Consider the following 25051-nt stretch of genomic DNA (forward strand, 5'->3'; position numbering starts at 1 on the left):
GAACGACGCGTGACGAGGTTGATGAAGATCGTCCGCTCTTCTTCAGTCTGTCACCCGCCGTTGACTCGTTATAATTAAAGGGCCACTGGAGCACCGAAGACCGATTCCAGTCATGGCAATCAGAAACCCAGAGATCAAGTATACCCAGGTATGAGTATGTTGGTGTTGTCATTTTAATATTGCAGTTTTTTCGCCACTAAAAGAAACTAGGGTAGAACTATATAGTAGCTCCGCGGCGGCAACTATTCGAATGTCATCCTCTGAAGCAGCTTAGACATTTTTACCTCAGCTTGGATGTACTTGGTTCCCTTAGCCATAGGCCTAGGCTAATCCAGGTAATTCTAAGCCGGCTGTCCGCGGTGAGCTGACTATGGCAATTGACGTTTTCCTATGTTATTTTACTTCCTTTAGAGGAATTTAATAATATTTTGTCGGCCGGCTGCAAGCTGGACCTTTGAAGACTATAACTAACGTAATCTAAGCCGGCATTCCGTAAGCTAATACGGCAAAATTGTCAGTAAACCCCTAAAAATTAACGTACCCTAGAGGTGTTTATATTTTGCCGTATTAGGGAGGGAGGTGGGGGCTTGTCAGAATGCCGGCTTAGACCTACCCCACGTTAGGTACTTAAGTCGTGTAGTCTTCAAAATTACAACAGCCGGCCGACAAAATATGACTTTAAATTCTTGTAAAGCAAGTAAAATAACATAGAAAAACGCCAATTGCCACAGTCTAGCTCACCGCGGACAGCCGGCTTAGAATTACCGTCGCATATAGTGTAAGCCTAATTTACCTTAATTGAATATTAGTTTATAGATTACCGCGAAGCTTTCCCCAGACCAAGGCTAGTAGTAGACTAGGGACCTAGTCAATGGCATAATTACTTCACGACGAGGACTAGACCTAGGCCTATGTGCTTCATGTAGCGTCCAGTATTAAAATTTGTTGACAATAAGCCTTGAGCTTAGGTGCCGTAGCTAATCGGAATGGAAATAAACAATTCATTTATTGTTTTATGTTGTTGTGTATGGGTGTGTGTGTGTTTTCACTGCCATTGTTGGTGCATGGGATGATGATTGCCGCCCCTCATCATTGACCTTGAAACACCGTAGGGTGTTACATGCATTTTGCCGTGAAAAGTGGGGGTCGGTGACGAAATAAGGTTTATAAATTGGTTTTCCTATTCTTTATATGAGCCAAAAGTACCCCAATAATGTACATCCAAGTCATTCTCAGAGGGAAGAACCCCACTGGGTACTATACTTGGTGTTAACCTTTATTGTTACATTAGGCCTAGAAACAGATCATGAAGGCACGTCATTTGTTATATGACTCTGTGCGTAATAGGATTTGGCTGTATTTCGTTGTCAGTGTACTATATTCAAAAGTCTTTTAATTCAGTTTGTAGGTGATGCAAGGGAAATGGCTTTAAACAATTGTCATTAACTGGATTGAGGAAAGTGGATGAATTCCCAGCTAAACCTGTCAATAGGACTAAAATACTAGTTTAGGACTAAATGACATGTTATTTTTGCACAGTAATCTATTTGAGTAGCGGTGCCACTATTTTATAATAAATGAAAAAGTTGCCAGAACTATTGTAGAAAGTTTTCAAATTAAAAATATTTCTGAAATTAAATTGTCACTTATTACATGTTTTTAAGATCATAGATAAAGTTTTACTTCATAAAATTGTCCTGAATGTAATTAAACCCTGGTAGATTAAATTTCCATTTGTTTGACATCACATAAAGTACTTGAATTGCGGGTGACACGTGCTAAAACCTATAAATTTTGTAGTTCTTGGCAGCATCGCCAAGGACCAGTGACTATCTCTAACATAGGCCTACTTCACATGACAAAAAAGGCTCATGTTGTTTGTCCATTGCTGCTATTATCACAGCTGAACAAGCAGTTAATTTAATAATTACCATTAGGTTTGACTTTCAAAGCTATTGGGGTCCAGGGATGAAACAACTACCTACTGTTCAAGGTAAGGTTAGTTTCCCCCTTTCGTACTTCTTGCTGTATTTCCATGCAGTATACAGTGGCTGCTACACAGCACTCAGGAAGGAAATGTTATCATGCCTGAGTTTTAATTGTGTATTGTGCACATTTGAATATTCATGTATGTATAGTACTAGAGCATTTGACCTGAGAATAAGCTAGGTTATTGTCTTTGATCAAAATTTGCCTACAAGTCCACAGTAGGCGAGCTTTACTTAATACAGTATTTACTTTACACATTACTACTGAAACTACTACAGTATTGTTATTCATATCCAGCACATGCAGGCTGCAAGACTTAGCGTAGCGTGTGTCACTGAAAGTATACATGTACATTATTTATTTTTTAGGATAGACAAGGCCAAAGTAGCTTGCAGTTGTGGTAGCTTAGTGTCTTGAGCTCTGGTAATTTTGCCACATGATGTTCAAGTTTTCTCTTGTTTTTGTTGTTCTTGGTTTTATAAATGCTTGTCTGTTTTGTTTGACCTCATCTGTAAATTTGATCAAGATGTTAAATTAGAGCAAGGATTTCTTATAAAAAAAAAAATCCTTCTCAGTACAGGCTAGGAATAAATGCTCATGGAGTGTACTCTATAAAAATGATTTTATGTATTACAGACTTGAAAGTCTAGATTTATGTATAGACTGATCAACTACTATAGATTAAAAAATGGTAAAACAAATGGTAAATGTCAAATACATTATCCCAGTCCTGTGTGCATAGTCATGAATGCAGTGTTAGGAACCCTGAATTAATGGTATTCATGAAACAATGTAACCATTTAATTTGTAATTTGTATCACTTTATAGCATAACATCAGCACTACCATGTACAATATAAAAATCTCTGTATTTATTTGTTAGTTTGTAGAAATAAATATTTTTTTACCTGGTATTTTTACTGTATTAGTTCCAAATTTTTGTGAGCATTGCTGGAATGCTAGCAAATTTTACCGACGGGGATGCCATAACCTAGGCATTCATAGAGATGGAATAACTAATAATGCATTGTATCATAGTACTTTATAAGGATTTTTGAGGCGAACTATTGACAAGTGCCAGGTCAGCCATACATCTCTAAAATAAAATTTACTTATTAGTACAAAAGAATTGAAAGTAAGAAATCTTGGTACTGTATGGATTATCCTATAATTTTTGTGTACAGTATATGTTATGGTAAAAAATTTGGAAAATAATTGTGATATAACTCTTGATATTTACTTTTCCTCATTTTTAATGATGAATATCTTTTTCATTGAAGTTTTTAATAACTAGATTTAAATAGGATTGACATTTTTACTTCCATCGTCTCAGTTGATGCCAGCATGCTTGTCTTGGACAGCAAAATGTATCATAGATAATATTGATTCTGTGGTAATTTAGGGCATTGAATCATATGCTTTTGTATTTCAGCTTTTTATCAACAATGAATTTGTCGATGCTGTTGGGAAGAAGACCTTCCCAGTCATTAATCCATCAACAGAGGAAGTTATATGCAATGTTGCTGAAGGAGAAGAAGTAAGACTTGATGAAATATTTTTGTTTTTAACTGGATTTTTTAATTATGAATTTCAATTTAGACTGAGCTAAGTTTACACTTTATGGTTTTCAAATACTTATGTGTAGATCACAATGACTATTATTTTTTGGCTTCTACATTTCTGTTGCATAAAGATTCCTCACATAGTTTTAATAGCTTATTGTTTTTCTCTCTCCATGGTGAAGGCTGATGTCAACAAGGCTGTTAAAGCAGCTCGAGCAGCTTTCAGTTTTGATGCACCATGGCGGACCATGGATGCCTCTGAGCGAGCATTGCTCATGTTTAAGGTAAGGTTGGAGAAAGTATGCATCATTTAATATTGCATTTTTTTATATAAGTTTTATTTCAAAGGTCATAAAATTTTAATTGCTTGATTTTTGGATGAGATTCTCATCCTCAGTACAGCATTGTAGAAATTAAGATTATCCTTATTTGTCTGTGTTGTTTGTGTTAATTTTTTGTTAGTTATTTCTTCTGTACTGGACCTTTCAGAGGAAAATTTCACAGTACATACTGTGGTGTACAACTAGAAACATCTGAGAGAAGTAACGATGTATTGGTGTACATTTTTATTTTGGATTTGTCCACAGTAAATTTTGGTTGAAAATGACATTCTTTTTAGAAAATAAAAGCTTTACGTACCAAATTCCTTGTGGAGACTAATAAATGTTGCTTTATTAGACTCATTGTGACACACTTTAAATTGTAGTTAAAATTGGAAATGTAGTTAAAATTGGAACGAAACTGCCTTGAAGATATTTTGTTTTGGCAATATAGCATTTTATAATTCACATCATGTGGTGTTGAAATTGATGGGTGTTTGTGATTCTCTTATAGCTTTGTGATCTCCTGGAACGTGATATAAACTACCTAGCAAGCTTAGATACCTTGGACAATGGCAAGCCCTTTACAGAATCCCTGGGGGATTTAGACTACAGCATCAAGACCATTCGTTACTATGCTGGCTGGTGTGACAAGATTCATGGAAAAACAGTTCCTTGTGGTTAGTAATTGCCATTTTGCCATTAGATCGTGCACTTGTATATTTAGTTTGATTGGCATATGACATGAAAGTAGTTTAATCAAACCAGCAAATTTTCATTAGGGCTTATCAGCAGGATTTGTTCCTGAATGTGAAAAATTCAGCAAACAAAACAGAACTTAGATAGGTATGGGTTAAAAATTAACAGCTGAAAAGTAAGTCAAGAAGTAGTTGAGGTGAATCACAGTGATTATGTAGAGAGATTTCAGTACTGCAAACAGTAACCTCCCTACAGTATAAACTTATGAACGTGTCTGCTTGTATGTTTTGATAATACAGTACTACAATATTGCTGATTGAATATATTCCCTTTAATTCCCTTAAGCCTTTTTAACATGGACAATGATTTTTTTATTTGTCAGCCATGCAAGATTGTAGCATTTTTGTGATTTTCATTCAAGTTGTCTTGACCGCTTAATCATTTATGTTGATCTTTTTCATATTGAATTTTTACCTCCCTCATAGTCTTTTCAGTCCTGGAAAATGGAAGCAGTGAAATTTGCAAATTTCCGTAAACTGTATTGTAAATAAGTATACTATTTTGAATCATTTGAACTGATGATTTGATCATGTACAAGTAGAGTAGGCCAGGACCTGTTCAACCTTTTATGTTGTGTATTGATGAAATGATGATTTTGATCATGTACAAAGTGGGGTAGGCCCATGCCCTGTTTAGTAATCTTTTAGTTCTTATATTAACTACTGTATATTGAATTGAAGAGTGAAATAAATTAAAATTCTTAGATTTTGTTTTACAAAAGTTTGTTAGTGCTTTATATTCTCAAAATGTTTTAGATAATTGTTTTGGTTGAACACAGTATCAAAGGTGTAGTATTCTTTTAGGGTTTTTTATGACCATTGGAAAAATACTTCTGTTTCAACAAGCTTATAGCTTTGCAGCTGCATGTGAAAAATGTATACTTGCAGTGAAACTGACAGATGTCCTACATAGTATTCTGTTGTCTGTTCAGGCATCCATTGCTAGAGAATTTTTGGTTACAAGATTATGTAAGGAAGTTACTGTAGATTTACTTGTACCTGGATATATATTTTTCATTTTCCTAACAGATGGACCCTACATGTGCATGACACGTCGTGAACCAGTGGGTGTTGTTGGACAAGTTATTCCTTGGAATTATCCTGCCATGATGTTGGCATGGAAATGGGGTCCTGCATTGGCTGCAGGTTGTACCATTGTCCTCAAACCTGCAGAACTAACGCCTTTGAGTGCCCTGTACATTGCAGCCCTTGCAAAGGAGGTAAGGACATGGATGATTGGCTGCATTCTTGCTGTCATTTCTCTTGGGATATGCAAATTGTAGGAAAAGTGTTTTAAATTAAGTAATGTGAATGGAAGAGTCCCCCTCTCACCCACTTACAGTAGAACCCAGAACCTCAACGCTAATCTGTTCTAGAATGAGCATTTAGATGTAATGCAGATGAGATCCAAATAAATTTTTCCCATAAGAATAACTGAAAACAGATTACTCCCTTCTTGACCACAAAGTTATTACCCTAACCTTGCCTTTTTATAGAAAACATTACGCAAATTACAATTAAATTCAGAGTTAAATAACATATTTAAATAAGAAACATTAAAAAGTTTTTAACAACATTACAACCCATACCTTGAAATTGATGAGGATCTGGAGCTTTGGACATGGATGTGGAGAGGAGGTATGGAGAGAGAGTCATTGTTTGGAAGGGGAATCCCCTTCCCCAAAAGCAACGGGGAGCTGCTTTTCAGGAGTTTTTCTGCCTCTTTGCCTTTTTTCACTATGACCTTGCTGGCTTTCTTTTCTAAAAAAAAAAACATATCTAATGTGGTCTGCTGTTGGTGTTTCTGTAACTGTTTTCTATATAAACAGTTGAATCAAGAAACAGCCATTTGCTGATGTAAGTTACCGTAACTAACACACTGTTACTAAGGGTTGCGCTACAGAAGTCAGCCTGTTAAAAATGTGCTAATTTTCAATGGTGACTTCCATAAATAATAATAAAATAAATCTCTGTTCATCCTTCACTCGATGGAGAGAAAAGTGTTAAAAGTATACTGTACTGCTAAATTTACGGTTGTAGCTGTGGCAGAAGAGACGAATACAGTAAACCCCCCGCATTCGTGGGGGATGTGTACCGCACCCCCCCTGCAAGTAGCTAAAATCTGTGAATACTTGAAACCCCTCTAAAGGCACTTAAAACTGCCTATTTTGACAATTTAAACACAAAAAACCCTCTAAAAATGCTTATACCTGAGTATTTTAATAGTTTTATCATAAGTGCATTTAGTCATGAAAATACATTAATAAGTGAATATTTCTCAGTGAAAAATACCGTAAATGGGCGAATTTTCTGCGAATGATGGGTAGATACGTTCCACAGAGAAATCCGTATATACTGTACAGGGGGTTTACTGTAATGTGCAGGCCACAAAACATTTTGGAAGAGTCAAAAGCAACATCAGATACTGGAGAAATCACACCTTTACTTCATTTAATTTACTGCATTTATTATATTTTAAATTCGCCTTTGTTAATTTACTTACAAAACGACTCTCTGAAATGTGTTTCATTTAGCAACTAATAGCTGTGATGATGATGGAAAAACGCAATCAGTTGATGATTTTAAGAATGTAAACATTATCAGAATCCAAATGGCCCGTGTTTACTATGTTCATGAATTATAATACAGTAGTACTGTATGACAATAATGCATAAAATCTAATTGCATACAGTACGTAAATATTAGAATGCAAATGGCACATGTTTACGATGTCCATAAATTATAATACGATATGACAATAATGCATGAAATATAATTGCATATGGCACATAAAATAACAGTTTTACTAAAATTATCATTATTTTTAATACAGTACAATATGCTTCAATCTTACACGTTTGAGTTGTGCAAATTCATAGGCGTGAATTTTTCATTGGAACCTAACTAATTGGGCATACTCGATTTTTTTTCACAATCGCGACATTTACAAAATCCTCGAGAAACCCTGCAAAAGTGTTTGTTTAATTTTTTAAGTAAATTATAAGTTTTCATGCTTTTATGTGTAAAATCTTTATGAAAAATAGTTTTATTTTTGTTTTGTACATGCATAAATATGATACAAAAGGTAATTACAACACATACAGTTAGTGTACTTTTACAGGATGTGATACCCATTCACTAAACTAACTGCACTTTTCCAAAGATGATACCCCTGCAGAAAGTGTTTAATTTTTGAAGTACTTTTTTAATTTTTCCTGCTTTTAAGTGTAAAATCGATATGGAGGATTTGTATTTATATTTTTGTACATAAATATGATACAGAGGCAGTGCAGTTACTGGATTATGCCCATTCGCAGTCTTTGTCATGAGGACCACACATGATCTTGAGATGATGTTGTTCAGTCGTGCTGGTTTGATAAAATGAATTTAACATACTAAAACATATCAGAGACATAACTAAGAGTTGTGTTAGTGTTGTTCTGTGAAAATGACTTTGTTAACCTCGGAAAAATATGCTGTTGCAATCTGTATTACATATAATTACAGCATGTACAATTAGTGTACTTTTACAAGGTGTGATACCCATTCGCAAAGTTGCTGCATTTCTCAAACATGATACCCTGCAGAAAGTGTTTGTATGGTTTTTGAAGTATTTTATAAGTTTTCATGCTTTAAGTGTAAAATTGTCATGGAAAATTTGTATTACAGTCCAATATTTTTAATGTGCATATGTATTTCTCTCTCTCTTTTTTAAGGTAAAGAATTAAGCTAACTTTTAAATGAAATTAAAGTAATTTTTTTTAAAGTTAGCTTAATACTTTGGGAGCATGACTAGGGTCGTATTTAGTGTTTAAAATCTAGAAATGAGCATTTATTAGCATTTTTAGTGACCTTACCAAACTTATGTGAATCCTCACCTTGCACGATTGGTTGTGGAACCTAACCTCGTGTAAGTTTGAGGTATTTCTGTACAACTTCATTATTTGACTTTTGTGAATGGATATATGGCTGTGTAACAACCTAACTGGGCCAGTAGTCTCTCTCTCTCTCTCTCTCTCTCTCTCTGTGCTTTAGTATTTCCAAGTCAGTTGACAACATGCTACTGGCTGGAAGTAGCCAATCACACAGCAGGGTACCAGCTTTCCTCGTTGCTGATTGGCTTGTAGCTCGGATGCTTTGTGTACATACTGTCATTAGGGTATGAGTATACAGTGTACCCCCCTGCCTATTCGTGGTTCCAGATTCGCTGCTTCACCTATTCGTGGATTTTTCTGTGGAACGTATATCCACATTATTTGTGGAAAATTTGCCTATTTGCGGAATTTTTCAGAGAAATATTCATAAATTACCTTATTTTCATATTTTCGTGACTAAATACATTTTTGTGAAAAAATTATTAAAATACTCAGGTATAAGCATTTTTAGAGGGTTTTTTTTGGTGTTTGAACTATCAAAATAGGCAATTAAAGAATTTTCAGAGGGATGATGTCAATTATTCGTAGATTTTAGCTATTTATGGGCAGGTTGTGGTACACATCCCCTGCAAATCCTGGTTGTTGACTGTATTAAATATTTTGTAATGTGCATATGTATTTCTCTCTCTCTCTCTCTCTCTCTCTCTCTCTCTCTCTCTCTCTCTCTCTCTCTCTCTCTCTCTCTCTCTCTCTCTCTCTCTCTCTTGTAGTTATCGCGTACATGTGTTTTTACTAATTATTTCACTGTATGTCTTTACATAATTGTAAATTGATTGAATACCTGTACCCTCTATGAACAGTATGTACATGTTTTCTTTAAAGTATTTTATTGAATTGTACTTTTGTTATATGACTTCTGTAACAGGAGGTTTCTCTCTCTCTCTCTCTCTCTCTCTCTCTCTCTCTCTCTCTCTCTCTCTCTCTCTCTCTGCATGCGTGCACACATACACAGGCAGGTTAAAGTGAGATGCTAAATCAGTCATGCAAATTCCTCCCTCATACTTTTCAATAGTACAGTAATCTCTCTTTTTAAGTTCAGTTGTGGTTCGTACCGTTTTCCTTTTCTGCTTGTCTGGAATGGCTTTCTTGGGACCCATGTTTTTTTAATCAAAAAATAATACAAAAATCCACAAAAACTAAGAAAATATATCACAAAACACAGAGCACAGCTGAGCAAAGTTTAAACAACCCATAGGAACATCGGCAACTAGCAGTGACTGACCGAAACAATTTGTTTACAAAAATCACGCGGTTTATCGGGTTGGATTCCGGTTTTTTGTTCGGCCTCCTGTGCAAAATTTACTTGACATTTCTCACCAATCGCACCAAAATCCGATCATGTCATGTTCTGATATGGTCAAGGACCGGGGTTCTACTGTACCACCAATTAACCACCTTTTTACCAAGCTTCAGTAACTTGTTTCCAGCCCACACTGAGGATTACTACTATATAAAGGCTCTGGTTTGTATACCTAGGAAAAATATAAATTACTTTTAAGAATCTGGCATATTGTGTATTGTACATTTTTTTTCCAAAATTGCCCACTGCCTTGCTGAAAAATTTTATTGCGTTCAGCTGCCAGGTAGTTCAGCATATGTGGTGTACCCATGCAAGGAGATAAAATCATTCTTGAACATGATGTTTTCCAGGCTGGATTTCCTCCAGGAGTTGTGAATGTTGTGCCTGGCCTTGGTCAAGGAGCTGGCCAAGCAGTAACTCATCATCTGGATATTGACAAGGTTAGTTTTCTGTTGTGATTGTAAAATGGCATGAAGGGAGTTGCCTGTGTTTATTAATTTCTTGTAAAGAATTTTCAGCAGATTGAATCAAGTGATCTCTCCAAAACATTTGAAGTAACCTGGACACCCTAATTATTGATTGAAGTGGAAGCAACCCAGAAACCCAAATACTTGAATGAAGTAAAAGTTGTGATTCTATTTTTATCAACAGTAAAAGACTTGGATGGAAGAATGGATAGAAATAAAACTGAGCTAAGGGTACGCCTTGAATTTATCTGTGATAATGCATCTCCAGTTCAAGTAAACAGTACTAGAGATATCAGAGGTGATAGATGAGTAAAGAAACCATTGGAAATGTAATTCAAATGAAAGAGAATGTTTGGAGAAGAAACATTTCTTGTTTAAAAAAAAAAATTTAAAGTCTGGAGGAGTTAGCTGATAAGGAAGAGAAAATGACTGTGAATGAACAAAACCTTGAACACCCTTAGGAATGGGGAGAGGAGCAGAGTCAGTGATGTTCTCAGTTAATGGGGATTTTAAATTATAAGCCAGAAATGAGTATATGAGAGAGCCGTAAAAAGCTCTTAATTACATGTATGTACTTGATTCATTATATAAAATTATTTTACCTCAGGTTGCCTTTACTGGTTCTACAGTGGTTGGAAGGAAAGTCATGGGTGCTGCTAGTGCATCCAATTTGAAGAGAGTAACTATGGAGCTTGGCGGGAAAAGTCCAATTGTAGTTTGTGAAGACTGCGGTGATCGTAAGTAGACGTGATCATGTTGGGAGCCATGAAGATGAGTGCTTTGCGCTCTCTCTCTCTCTCTCTCTCTCTCTCTCTCTCTCTCTCTCTCTCTCTCTCTCTCTCTCTCTCTCTCTCTCTCTCTCTCTCTCTCTGCACGAATGGTTGGGCATTCACCTTGCAAATGAGTTGCCAGCATTTGATTCCCAAACTATATGAGGTAACAGTAGAGGTGTGTTTCTTAAAAAATACAGAATTGCTCCGTTGGCCCAAGCAACAAACTAAGTACCGGGCTATTAGGTGACTATTATGAATTTTAGCAGAATAGAGAGAGCAAGAACAGATCCAGGTGATCAGTATCTTGTCCAAATCTATCTATATATATACAATCACGAAGCTACAAATGTAGCTTAATATCAAATTCACGCTACCTCGGGAATATCCCCAATGTGGAATAATCACTGAAGGGGAATTTATAAGTGATAAATGGATTGGTACTGCTGGGTCGTGCGGCAGTACCAATCCATTTATCACTTATAAATTCCCCATCAGTGATTATTCCCCTTTGGGGATATTCCCGAGGTAGCATGAATTTGATATTAACCCTTAAACGCCTAATGGACGTACCATACATCGACGAAAATTGTCTGTTGGATGTCAAGTGGACGTACCATACGTCGACTAAAAATGCTTTTTTTAAATATTCGCGGAAAAATAATTATAGGCCTAGTTTGCGGAAGGTTTCAAATCATGCGCCTTGAGGATGCTGGGAGTTCACGGATCAAGCTGTTGTTTTGTTTATAAGCGTCACCCAGATGCGCATGCGCCAATTCCCTCCTTCTCGTACCAGACAGCATCAGCGTCGGACCGTCGCGAGCGATTTTTTGACGCATCCGTGTTTTGCAGAACTTTGGCAAGTGTTTGCGTATTTGTGCTGCAACAGGACGTTTGCAGAGATGTCTCAAAGCCGTCAGGACCGTGAAAGGCGCGATACTGCCTGTCGGTAGTGAGCGTGTGAGACGAGTTTTAGACTGGGATGCTGGAGAAGGAACCAGCAGCCAAAGTGACCCAGCTTCTCAGCGCCGTGTTGTTCGCCCACGTGTGACCGAAGGTGACCAAGGACCACATCCCGTGCCTTTTACGACCCCTAGGAAGCATCGGGGTGTCCTGAGGGGCATCCGTAAATTTTTGAAAAAAAACTTTTTCCTTCTCTGAAAATCCTGGCATTTCTCGAGTCACCTTGTCGTAATTTTTTCACCGTTTTATATTATTCATTACATAAAGTGTTATACATCAAAATGTTTGCAATTTCATGTAGAATACAACAAAAAATAAATCATTCTTTTAGCTTTTAACAGTTTTGAAATATTTTCATTTAAATCACGATAACTGACAAAATTTTAACATTCGGTCAATTTTGACTCGACCGAAATGCTCTAAAAATGCAATCGTAAGCCAAAATTCTTACATTCTAGTAACAATCAATCATTTACCTTTATTCTGCAACAAATGGAAAGTCTCCAGCACAATATTTCGATTTATGGTGAATTTATAAAAAAAAAACTTTTTCCTTCGCTCTGCAAAAAATCCTAGCATTTCTTGAGTCACATTGTCATAATTTTTTCGCCGTTTTATATTATTTGTTACATAAAGTTTTATACATCAAAATGTGCGCAATTTCATATAGAATAACACAAAAATAAAAATGCTTTTAGCTTTTACCATTTTTGAAATATTTTCATATAAATAACGATAAATAGAAAAAAATCAACCTTCGGTCAACTTTAACTCGATCGAAATGCTCCCTTTACCTTCATTTTGCAACAAACGGAACGTCTCTGGCACAATATTTCGATTTATGGTGAATTTTTGAAAAAAACTTTTTCCTTCCATCCACGCGCGCGAACTCCGCTAAAAATCCTAGCATTTCTTGAGTCACCTTGTAATTTTTTCGCCGTTTTATATTATTCGTTACATAAAGTGTTATACATCAAAATGTGCGTAATTTCATGTAGAATACAACAAAAAATAAATCATGCTTTTAGCTTTTACCATTTTTTAATTATTTTCATATAAATAACAATAAATAGAAAAAAATCGACCTTCGGTCAACTTTAACTCGATCGAAATGGTAAAAAAATTAATTGTAAGCTAAAAAACTTAGTCTAGTAATATTCTATCAATTTCCTTCATTTTGAAACAATTGGAAAGTCTCTAGCACAATATTTCGATTTATGGTGAATTTTTAAAAAAACTTTTTTTACCGCTCCGTTACAAATTCATGCATCATTTTGTGATAATATTTTCTCTGTGTTGCTTTAATCGTTTTACAATCTGTTATATTCATCACAATTTAGCAATCATTTAACTCATTAGCTTTAACCGTTTTGTGATAATATTTTTTTGCTGTCATGTTGATAATGATATTTTTTTCATTTCTGATTAATCGTTTTTTTTGACAATCTGTTTATATACCAAAATCATCATAATTTATATGTACAATACAACTAAAAAAAATTAACTCATTAGCTTTAACCGTTTTGCTTACATATATATATATATATTATATATATAATTATATATATTTACGTTTTTTTGCTGTCATATACTCCAATATATTATATATGATAATGATATTTTTTTATATATATATATGTATTTCTGATGGTTGCATACTAAACTTCAGGCAATAAGAAAATATATATATATATATATATAAAATGAACTCTTAATCTTAAAACTAAGCATGCTATGATTTTTTGATAAAACTTTTTTCCGTATATATATATATATATATATATATATATATATATATATATATATATATATATATGTATATATATATTATATATGTATATATATATATATATATATATATATATATATATATATATATATATGTATATATATATGTATATATATATATATATATATATGTTATATATATATATATATATAAATAGGGCTATATATATATTTATATATATATATATATATGTATATATATTATATATATGATATTTGTAGCTTCATGATTATATATATATATATATATATATATAAATGGATGTATGTGTGTATGTGTCAGCATAACTGAAATGCATTGATATAATTTCAGCCATATATATATGTATACATATGACTTACTATCTAGACATCAGCACAGTGAGATATATATATATATATATATATAAGATATATCACTAGCACTAAATATATATATATATATGGGGATGGGAAGGGATATATATATATATATATATATGTATTCCCTGAAATGGGGCTGGTTCTTCCTGTAGGCTTAGTAACCAATTAAACTTCACGAATTCATCATCTAATATTTGTACTGTACAGTATATATATGATTTAGTATCTGGAAAAGAATACTGTGGGAGTAAGACATCAATGGCACCAAAGGGGTTGGGGGTTGAGAAATGTGGTTCTTCCTGTAACAGAGTCATCTAATATTTGTAGGTAGATTTAGTATCTGAAAAGAATACTGTGAGAGAGAGGCAGAAAGGGGTTGGGGGTTGAGAAGTGGGTTAGGGAGGAGAAAGAGTGAGGAGGGGGGTGTGGAGAGAGAGGAGAGGTTGGAGAGGGGAAGTGAGAGAGTAGAGGTGGTGTAGGGAGAAGAAAGAGGGAAAGTTGGAGAGAGAGAGATTTTATCAGTTGTCATTCAGAGTTATGCTGGGCAGTGCCAGGTTGTTCGGCTAGTGTGACTATAAAAGTACAAATAGGAGACCTCAACAAGGTCTCTCTCTCTCTCTCTCTCTCTCTCTCTCTCTCTCTCTCTCTCTCTCTCTCTCTCTCTCTCTCTCTCTCTTTTACTGGAAATTTTGGTATTTAGTATTGTTTAACAAATTATGGTACTGTATTGGTGTAGCAATTTTTTAAGTTTCAATTTCCTTATTTGCTTTCATATTGTAGTCTTTATGACTTTAATAATTGTATATTAATCAGGGATTTTATTGCAGTAAGTGCAGCTGCTGAGTTGTGCCATTCAGCCATGTTCAACAATCACGGACAGAATTGCTGTGCTGGTTCTCGTACATTCGTTCATGCATCCATATATGACGAGTTTGTTAAAACTGCTGTCCAGTTTGCTAAGAGGAGACCTGTAGGTGATCCATTCCAAGAAGGGATATTGCAGGGCCCACAGGTAAGAAGTCACAGTCTGATGCTTGGTTAATTTGCCATTTTGGGGTCTAGACATATGGCTCAGTGGCTTTGTTGAACTTCTTAACAGTACTGTAATATAGCTCACCGATATAACAGATTAAAGCATCCGAGCCTACACCATTAGAAAAGAAACTCGGATATATCATTGTTTATATATATATATGTGAATGCATGTTTCCCCTGCTAGAAATGTAAATTTATACCCTGTTTTGGTACCATTAAACTAAAATGACATTTTTATATAAAATGATGCCTATAGTTCAAACAAAAATATACCCTACATTATCATACTAAAACAATTTAATATTTCAAACAAAAATACACCTCAAACCATCATCCCAGAACAACCAAATTCATTCCAAACATTTGACCTCGGACTCCTACAACTGTTACAGTGTTTTGGTAAGTATAATGAAACATCATTTTACCATAAAATGTTTTTGTAAAATGATTTATACCCTGTAATAAACTAAAATTTAAAAACAAAAATCATTAAACCATCATAAACAAGGCAAATTCATCTTACATTACCCTCCTACAACTGTTACTCTTAAGTACATACACCCCTAAAATGTTTGTAACAATGATTTACAAATTTTTAAATATTAATGTAAACAAGGCAAAATATCTATATAAGTTAATTAAATCTGTTGTACAGAAGTGTAACAACTAATCAAGTTACCCCTGTATACGTAAGCATAGTAATTTTCTCTCTAGTACAGTACATGTATTGAAGTAGTTCTGTTTTCCTTTTTGCTGTACAGGGTCTTATTTATATAGATAGTAATATAAAAGCCTTGTTATATTAATATAAACTACAGGACAGCAAAAGCTTTAGCATAACTTTCTCCTTCACTCAAACTCCCAGCATTCCTTTTGACGCGTGATTTGAAAAAACAGTTTAGCGCTTGATCCGGAGGCGAAAACCTCAAATTGATATTTCCATTTCGCACCAATATACAGTATCCAGAAGTACGATATACTGCGATCCATTATATCAGTGAGCTACTGTAATTGTTACCCTATTTTAAAATTCTGTTGTGTGTCAACTTCAGCATGAAAACTTGTTTATATTACCTTTATGCATCTAAGAATGATGATTATGTTCATGAGTTCTAAAGTAATTCTGTGTTCAGAACAGATATCCAAATTTAAAATAAAAACTGTCAAAGATGTTTCTTATTTAATTACATATATTTATTAATGGCATAGTTTAATAAAAAATTGTGTACTGTATATAGCTTTAATGAAATTTATCTGTATCATACAGCTTATTAATATTTCTAGACCATAGGTCATAGTTAAATGCTTGCAAGCAAGGTAACCAAGTTAAAACTGGTGGATGAAATGAAGTGGAGTCTCATTCAAGCAAAACTTCCCTTTGGTAGGGGAGCCCTCATTCTTTCTGTATTTTATTTCCTTATTTTATTAACTTCATAATATGCTGGGCTCACATTGTGAAGGGCAGTGGTAGCCAGTACATTGTTTTATTACATCATCATGCTAATTTAAAAATCAGAGCTATGGATAGGAGGCTAGGCTTGCCCAAATCAATGTGAATGCTCCCCTTTGACTTGGTTAGCCATAATTCTTAAATTTAAACTTAACAACATGGGGTTAGTGGTTATGTGCATGTTCTCATTTATAGCTTTAAGTGACACTCATTAGAGTTGTTTTTCATGGTGTTATTAGCAACTCTAGATTTATAGTCATTTGGTGCTTTTTGTAGTCTTGACAGAAAATAAGATAGTGTTCTTTAAAGGTGATGCTACTAATATATATGTACTATAGGATGTAGGTGATACACCTTTTAGGGCACCCCTGAGGCACGCTATAGATTAAATACTACTCTGGGTTCTTTGCAGTATCCCACAGTCCTTAGCTGCACTATATTTTTCCTGTTAGCTTGTTCCCTTTGATCATTTTGCACTTTGCTGTCCAACTGCTTCAACTTTACCCAACTCTAATCTCCACCATTTATGAAATCAAATGCTTTGTGTGAACCCTATGAAAAATCTTAGACATGTAACTGTGGTCTCATTTAACTTATTTCTAATGTTTGTAATGATACAGTAGCAATAGAAGTAATAACCACTTCACCTTGTGAACTCTAATGCAGTTGTGAAGTTCAGTGAGACATTGGGTTTCCCCTAGCAGTAGGGATTTCTGTCTTGGTTAGACGACTATGTTCCTTAGCAAATTGAAAATGGTATTTATTCTTTATCAGGCGTTGTAATATAAACAATTGAAAATGGTATTCATTCTTTATCAGGCATTGTAATATAAACATTATTAATTTTATAGAGCTTATAATTTTTTAGTGCTTGTGTTTGCCCCTTTTTCCAAGTAACCTACTGGAGTATAACTAATGTTAGTTTTAACTGTATAAAGTACTTTCAGAAGTGACACACGTTTAGGCTACTGTTAATCGCTGATTTTTGCTGTCTAACAGGTTAGCCAGTTACAGATGGAGAGAGTTTTAGGATACATCGAGAAGGGTAAAGCTGAAGGAGCCACTCTGGCATGTGGGGGCTCCCGGAAAGGAACAAAAGGCTATTTCATTGAACCTACTGTTTTCTGTGATGTTACAGATGATATGACCATTGCAAAGGAAGAGGTAAGTTTATGTATATATTACTTTAGTATGAATACAGTCAGGTGCTGTATTTTGTTTTTATCTAATTATTTGTATGTCAGACTTGAAAATTTCAGTACATCCATAGTAGAAAAGTACATTTGTTTCGTGAAAGAATTATAATTTGCTGTAAAAAATCACACACATTAAAATTCGTTACATCTTACTTAGGGATGTGAATATCCGAATGCCTGGAAGTTCTTTATTTCATTTTCAGATATTTGGGCCAGTACAAGTTATTCTTAAGTACAGAACTCTTGAAGAAGTGATTAAGCGTTCCAATGAAACTGAGTATGGCCTTGCTTCAGGTATTATTACCAAAGATTTGGATAAAGCTCTTATGTATGCACAAGCTGTACGTGCTGGTTCAGTTTGGTAAGTAGTGAAGTAGTTACAAGATGTTTTATTTTGCCTTTATGTGGTTTATTTATCAACTTTGTGTTTCTTTCAGTTGTAGGAGATAAATTCCCTTTTTTTCTAAATCTAAGATAAAAGAGATTTTGGTTGGGACATGTACTGTATCTAGTATTTAATTTTTATATTGATGTTATCTATTTGAAAATGGTATTAATTTTAGTCTTTAGTGGTATTTTTTGATAAATTAAACAAATATACACTATGTACCATTTTGTTCAGATAATGAGATTGAAATGATTGATTCACATTTCTAGAAAAACACAGCCATTTTGTTATGGTAGGAGTGTCATTTAAAGAACTAATAGGCCTCTCTAAGACAGTTGCGTACTGAAATGGTACATGAAAACTTAGTAGGTTTAAAATGGGGAAGTTGTTCTGGAAATAGATATGTAGTATTAACCAGAAAGTATTACACCTCAGGGCTGTAGGATACTGCCAAGACCATCAGCAGTGCACCACACTGCATACTGTAGCGGGTACCCTTTTCTTGGGAACATAGTATGACGACTATTGAGAAGCTGTGTCAGCAGTTAAAGTTATATAAAACATTACATCACTTGAATTTGCAATTGTCAGTGATTCTAGAAATTCTGTAAAAGTTATCAAAATTGTTGTATAAATCCTTTTGTCCTACAAAGTTAAGTCTGTTTGTCACAAATTAAATGAATTTTGGTGTAAATGTTGAATCCCTGCTAATGTAGGCATTACTAAAAATGAAGATGCTGACAAAGCAGCCATCTGTAATTGATATGACCAGATCAGATGTACCTATTCCTGAAATTCATTTTTTTTTTTTTTACTGTCTCTTAAAACCTGATGGACTTGACCCAGTCCCAAAATGCAAAGAAATGCTTCCAGTTGAGCATACCTTGTGATTTTCCAGTTTTCTACCAACAGCAAATTAAAGTTTGGGAAACAAATTCCAGTAAGGAATGTTGTACAATAAAACTTCATTTTCAGTTTATTCAGTTATTAAAATTTTCAAGTTAATTTATTAAAAGTTCGGTATACAGTTTACTAGTATTTTAAGAGATCTTTCAGGCTAGCTCTATGAAAATTAAGTATTTAACATGGTCTGGTTAAATTATTATTATCTATAATAGTAATTTTTCAGCTGTTTCTAGATTTGTCATACTGTTTTGTACTTTTAAGGAATTAAAAATTTAGTGTCAACTATTTTGGTACTAAATTAAAGAGGGTTAAAAAGTCGAGGACCTTCTCTAATCTTATGTAGCTTGGTTCCTATCTCAAAATCGTATTTTCAGCACAGAGTATTATACCTGGCATTATTTTGTACCTTTTGCAGTCAGATATTCATTACTCATTTTGTGCCTTTACTAATGTATTAAAAGATACTAAAAATTATAATATTATGTTTTATTGTTTGTTAACTACAAATGTCCTTTTAGGCATTTCTTAATACTGTTGGAGCAGAACATCAGGTTAAGTAATTGCCTATTTGGTGAACCTATTTTTATTTAAGAACTTCCTGTGATTGAAGAGTTCATATTTTTATTAGATTAAGCTCTCCTTATACCAGCACAAGCCTTTGTTACTTCCCAAGTATTTTTTCAAGTGATTTTTTTTTTTCATTTGAATATTTTACCATATAAATTTAGCACAGAAAGTTATCCAGATAGTTTACTTCAAGGATCAGCTCATGGCAGGTGACCTGTTGGAAGTTTTTATTTCAAAAGTTTTCCTTGACTTTTAATGTATTTTGTTGGTCTTACAGGATTAATTGTTACGATCTGTGCCTTCCTCAAACTCCATTTGGAGGCTACAAGCAGTCTGGACATGGAAGAGAACTGTAAGTTTGTGATTTTATTAAAAAAGTTGTTCTTGGAATAAAGTTCAGGCATATTAACCTGTAATTCTTAAAGTTTAACCATTAGGTATTTTTTGTAGTTGTCCTGGGTGTCAGAATAATTGATACTGCTGATCCAGTGTCTATATTAATTACAGTATTAAGGGTAAGAATGAAGAAAAATCATTTTTGTAGCATTTGTTTGTAAACTCTAAAAGATCTCAGATTCATTTTAGTATTTTGATTCAGTTAGCTGTGCTAGTACTTAATGTCTTTATGAAAATATTATTACTTAGTAATTCTTCTGACCATATGCTATAACATGGTTGGATGTGAGGTGTTTAGATTTTTAATATTTTGCAGTCTGATACAGCTAGAACTAGTAAAGTATTTGCTAGGTCTTTTGTATGATTTTAATTTATATGTTCACATAAACTGTTTAGTGATAAATACTTCCCATATAGTGTCAAAATGTGGTATTCTCAATATGTGCACTATGTTAGGTGTGAAGGAAGTCATGTTAAAGAAAAGTATGTAAGATGTCTAAGGTGAAATACATTTGTTAAAAACATTTATGGACTGTTCCAGGTTTCACATTAGTTTTCTAACATTTAAGTTGGACTCTGGCCAGAAGTCACTCAGATTGAGGAAGCTTTTTTGTATGTTATGTATTAGAAAGCACTGATGCTTAGAATGGTAGAAGGTATCAAAACCATAGTCTCTCTAAAAGTACGAGAAATGTTTAGTCATCTTTTCATATATTACAGTACAGTAATTGTGTGTGTATTCAAAAAAAGGAAAGTTTCCATTGGAGGTTTAGTCAGTCAATGTGGTTACACCCATTTCTCAATCCATGAATACATTGATAATTAGAGAGAGCAAATGTTATAAGAAAAATAATCTTTGTTTTTCTGTACAATTGAAGAATCTTTCACCCATATACAAGGAAAAAGGGTAGATGAAATATTTGGTTTTGATATTAAGCCCAAGTGCTGTTTCCTAATATGAGATGTGGATTTTTCTTTTTCAGAGGTGAGGAAGGTCTGGCAGAATACTTGGAAACCAAGACCATTTTGATAAAGGTACCCCATAAAATGTCCTAAGTCTCCTGTATTGCATGGGGTATGTTAATATTATAATAATAGTTAAATTAGATCAGTGAGTCAAAATTTATCTCTTATGATTGTCCAAGATTATTACCTGTTACACTGGCTTCTAAGTGAGACATAGTCTTTGGTTAAGGTTTAAAAATTTTTTTTTAATATTTGTGTGTATTTTATAGTCATGTCTTCAAAATTTCAGTTTTTTCTTTCAAGTGGCCCATGTATTTGCCTTTGTTTCTTTAGAGGAATACAGGCTGTACAGGTCTTGGGTTTTTCCTCATATTTACTAGTGGGATAATATAATCTTTCCTCATCCACTCCAGTACTCCGAAGTTTTGCTCTGCCAAGTTAAGATCCTGAGTTCATTTCCCAAAACCTGTCTCTTGGCATCTCTTCTCTTTTCACTCATATAGTTCTCCTTCTTTAAGGTGTGTCCACTGCCAGGCTAAATATACTGTAAAGCACTCATCTTTTCATCAGTTGCCTAGTTAATGTTTTAACGTATACCCAAATTAGTTTTCATTTAAGACTGCTGATTGAATTTGGAGTTTCAACATTTAATTTGACATTCCCTCATAAATAAAATGTATCAACAGTATATTCACATAGCTTTCTGCAAACCACAGAACTTCAAACAAAGGTGTAGCCAAGGCCTTTATAGCAGTCTGGTTATTATTTGGTTAAACTCTCTAATAATTATTATTTTTCTATAAAGGCTTACACCATAACATGGTCTGTTGTCCAGGTCGACTTCGTCCTATACTTATAATTGTTATTATAACAACCTGAGTCTGTGTGACATTTTTAGTAAACTTTTCATTTGCAATTATTGTGCTGTCTATCCTTTCTTTGCTACTTCTTAGTCTTTCCTTTATCATTTCACAAATATTTTTAAAGTATATTTGCGAATTTAATCATGTATTTATGTGGATAGCATGTTCGTGGCTCAGGAAATGGATAGCTCTGCAAATACATGGGAAAGTACAAACAAAAATTATCCTAAAGTAATTGTTTTACATCAGTAGAAGCATTGAGTTACTTGTACGGTGTCAGTAAGTTTTTGTTTGTTCCTACAAGGATACAAAACCATCTTTTATATGAATAACTCAGTAACAGCTGAAGTAATTAAAGCTTGGTAACAAGATAGTGTGTCAGGCAAATGAGTGGGTGGTTGCTGCCACTCACCTGCTGTTAACCCAGTCACTTTTTCTTTGGCTATTGTCGAGTCTACATATCTCTGCTGCGATGGTCAAGGAATTTGATTTTGTTTTTAAGCTTTGTGTTATTTTGGTGTTTGTTTTGGGGTTCAGTTTGTCAGGGATACCTAAACAATTATAACAGTTTTTGTCTGTGTATGTTCATTGTGTCAGGAGTACTTGAACACCAGATGAATTAGTATGACAGGGATACCTAAACAATTACAGTATAACAGTTTTTGTGTGTGTTTGTCCATTGTGTCAGGAGTACTTGAACACCAGATGAATTTTGTTTTTCTTGTTTCAGGACTGTTTTTCTTTTAAAGAGGAAGTCTCCAGGTTTGCCACTTGTAACTTGTGTTTACAGCAGAACTTTTTTTGTATAATAAACTATCAATTACAAATGTGTCGTCTTGTACAGGTGCAGATTGTTTGGCACCTTCCAGAGGAGTGTGTGTTTTATTCTGTCCTGTTTTCTTTGCCTGATAAAGAAACAGGGGGCAAGAGTATTCTGTGTGCAGTTGTCCTTCAGTATTTACTTTGCATTCTCTTTTCATGTAGAAGAGATGCCAAACATTGACCCCTTTGGAGATCAAATCTCCTGGAGAAGCTGTTGGTTGGTTACAAGACTTCCACAAGAGGTTCTGTTTGGTTACTTCCCTGACTGTTCTTCAGGATCCTTCATGGCCTGGGACCATCCAGAATGAGCTGTTGTTAGCTCTCAACCTTGGAGTTGACAAGATGTTGGCTGAAAGTGTGCAATGACTGTCACAGAAGCCCCGCCCCCATCCTTCTTTGAGCATGAGCTTTTGCAAAGTTGTCGTCTTGCTCTTGTAAAGGAAACTTCTCTAGTAATTGTCCCTGGTTCCGACTAGTGTTTTGAGGTGTTTGTAGAGTAGGGGAGCCCCTGCAACCCTTATCCAGTGTCTGGATTGATCATAGAGTACAGTATGTGCACAATCCCTTCTGCACTGGCTTTCTGACAGATACACCAACTGATAATTCTGCTCTGCATAACTCTGTTCTGCACTTTGATGGCTTGTTGCTGGAGTTTCTCTGCTCTGTTTCCCAGGGTTCCTGGTCTCGGCTCACTCTCAGATGTTGGCTTCTGGGCCATCGCTGTTGAAGCAGGGAGTTCTTCTCCTTAGCCTTTTCCAACTGTTCCAACCTGTGGGCTGCTACAACAGAAGGGGTCTGGGGGCTCTCCTTTTAGGAAATCCACCATAGTTCTCTAGTTATCCGTCTTTTTGTAGGAGGAGGAGGAGGAAGAATAAGTGTCTTGCTCCCTTTGGGACTGAGTACAGGAGGTAGTGTTCAGTCTAGCTATGATTTTCTTTTGTGCCCCACTCTATAAGACTCCTTTTTAGAAGGACTGCCTGGTGATAGGGGTCTTTGATAATGTCCATTATGAGGACTCCCACATGCTCTGATCAGTTACCTGTAAGACCTCTAGAATTAAACAAGGGATGGATTTGACCTAGTACTGTGCCCTTAGCTTGTACTTGATCATGATGAGCCCCCATGCTTGTTGCTGGTGGTATGATCCTTGCCCTCTTCCTCTGACTTTGAAAGAGTACATTTGCTCTGCATTGGGGCCAGCCCTAGATGAATATGGAACAGGATGTTGGATAGTTGAGGTCTGTGCCTGCTATGACCATCAACCTTCAGCTATTGATTAAAAACCCTGTTCAGTCTGGTATCTTGCAGCAGAAGACATCTTATTCAGAGTACAAGTTATTGGTGGCAGTATGGGCTTCTCTTTGGGTTAAAGGGGGCTTTCGTCACCTCTTCAGGTTAAGGGACATGCCAGCTGCTGAATTTCAAGGAATTATTGAATTTTACTTATTAACAGTTTCCAACTGTTTTATGTCTAAATAAACATATCCTGAAGCGATATTGCTAAAAATAAAATTTTAGATTGGTTGATGGACAATTTTGTTCATCACCTGTATGAAGCCGTGACAATTTTGTTCATCGCTTATGTAACACTGTGCACTACAAATTGTCAAAAAGTCTAAGAATGATCCTGGATAGGATCAAGTTTGGGCTATACACTGTTTTGGATGCATAAATAAACATTTTATCTTATAATATTATTGCTGAAAAAAAATGTTTAGAATGGTTCATGGACAATTTTGTTCATCGCTTGCACGGCACTGTGAACGCCAAATTGTGAACCATGTTTACAAGTGTGAACAAAATTTTTAAAAAAATAGTCACCCACTAAAATATCCCAGTCTCTCTATGGGACATGTCAGAGAAAACAGGTTATAATGATGTATGGATTAACTAGCTCAGTATGTCCTGATTCTCTCAAGAAGCCTGAGATTTTTTTTTTTTTTTTTTTTTTTTGCTGTTTTCTCAAAACACTTTTTTTCTATAATTTTTTTTTGGAAAATATGAGTGCATTATTAAGGAATATAACATTTGCTGTGGGCACCTTATTATTAAAAAAAAAAAAATCAAATTACTGATAAATCAACAAGCTTCCTTCAACCTAAAATAGTTTCTAATCAATTTTCTGTCATTCCAGGTTCCAGCCAAATTATGACCTCTCTATTAAGAAGCTGGGTGTTCTTGGATTTTTTAATAAAGTTTATTCATGTAATCATGTTTTCTTATATTGCCCTTAAGAATGATAGTATTTTTACAGGAAGTACCTGATAAT

At 34.6% G+C, this 25051-nt stretch overlaps 1 protein-coding gene across 2 annotated transcripts in view; it reads left to right on the forward strand.

Moving 5' to 3' along the window:
• The window catches only part of LOC136851566 (aldehyde dehydrogenase X, mitochondrial), a 25507-nt gene extending 516 nt beyond the window's left edge, over window positions 1-24991 (forward strand). Inside the window, exons 1-13 of one of the 2 annotated variants that reach the window (XM_067125825.1) lie at window positions 1-148; window positions 3421-3525; window positions 3733-3834; window positions 4385-4550; window positions 5658-5848; window positions 10214-10303; window positions 10938-11067; window positions 15021-15205; window positions 17678-17842; window positions 18078-18235; window positions 20013-20087; window positions 21115-21206; window positions 24917-24991. The exon at window positions 1-148 is cut by the window's left edge and continues 516 nt beyond it. In XM_067125825.1, coding sequence (XP_066981926.1) covers window positions 113-148; window positions 3421-3525; window positions 3733-3834; window positions 4385-4550; window positions 5658-5848; window positions 10214-10303; window positions 10938-11067; window positions 15021-15205; window positions 17678-17842; window positions 18078-18235; window positions 20013-20087; window positions 21115-21187 — 1476 coding nt within the window. In that variant the 5' untranslated portion in view covers window positions 1-112 and the 3' untranslated portion in view covers window positions 21188-21206; window positions 24917-24991. The remainder of the gene's footprint in view (window positions 149-3420; window positions 3526-3732; window positions 3835-4384; window positions 4551-5657; window positions 5849-10213; window positions 10304-10937; window positions 11068-15020; window positions 15206-17677; window positions 17843-18077; window positions 18236-20012; window positions 20088-21114; window positions 21207-24916) is intronic. The other variant, XM_067125826.1, reaches the window with a different exon arrangement.
• The last annotated feature ends 60 nt before the right edge of the window (window positions 24992-25051 follow it).

This window comes from Macrobrachium rosenbergii, chromosome 23, assembly GCF_040412425.1.
Source record: "Macrobrachium rosenbergii isolate ZJJX-2024 chromosome 23, ASM4041242v1, whole genome shotgun sequence".
Taxonomy (NCBI): Eukaryota; Metazoa; Arthropoda; class Malacostraca; order Decapoda; family Palaemonidae; genus Macrobrachium; species Macrobrachium rosenbergii.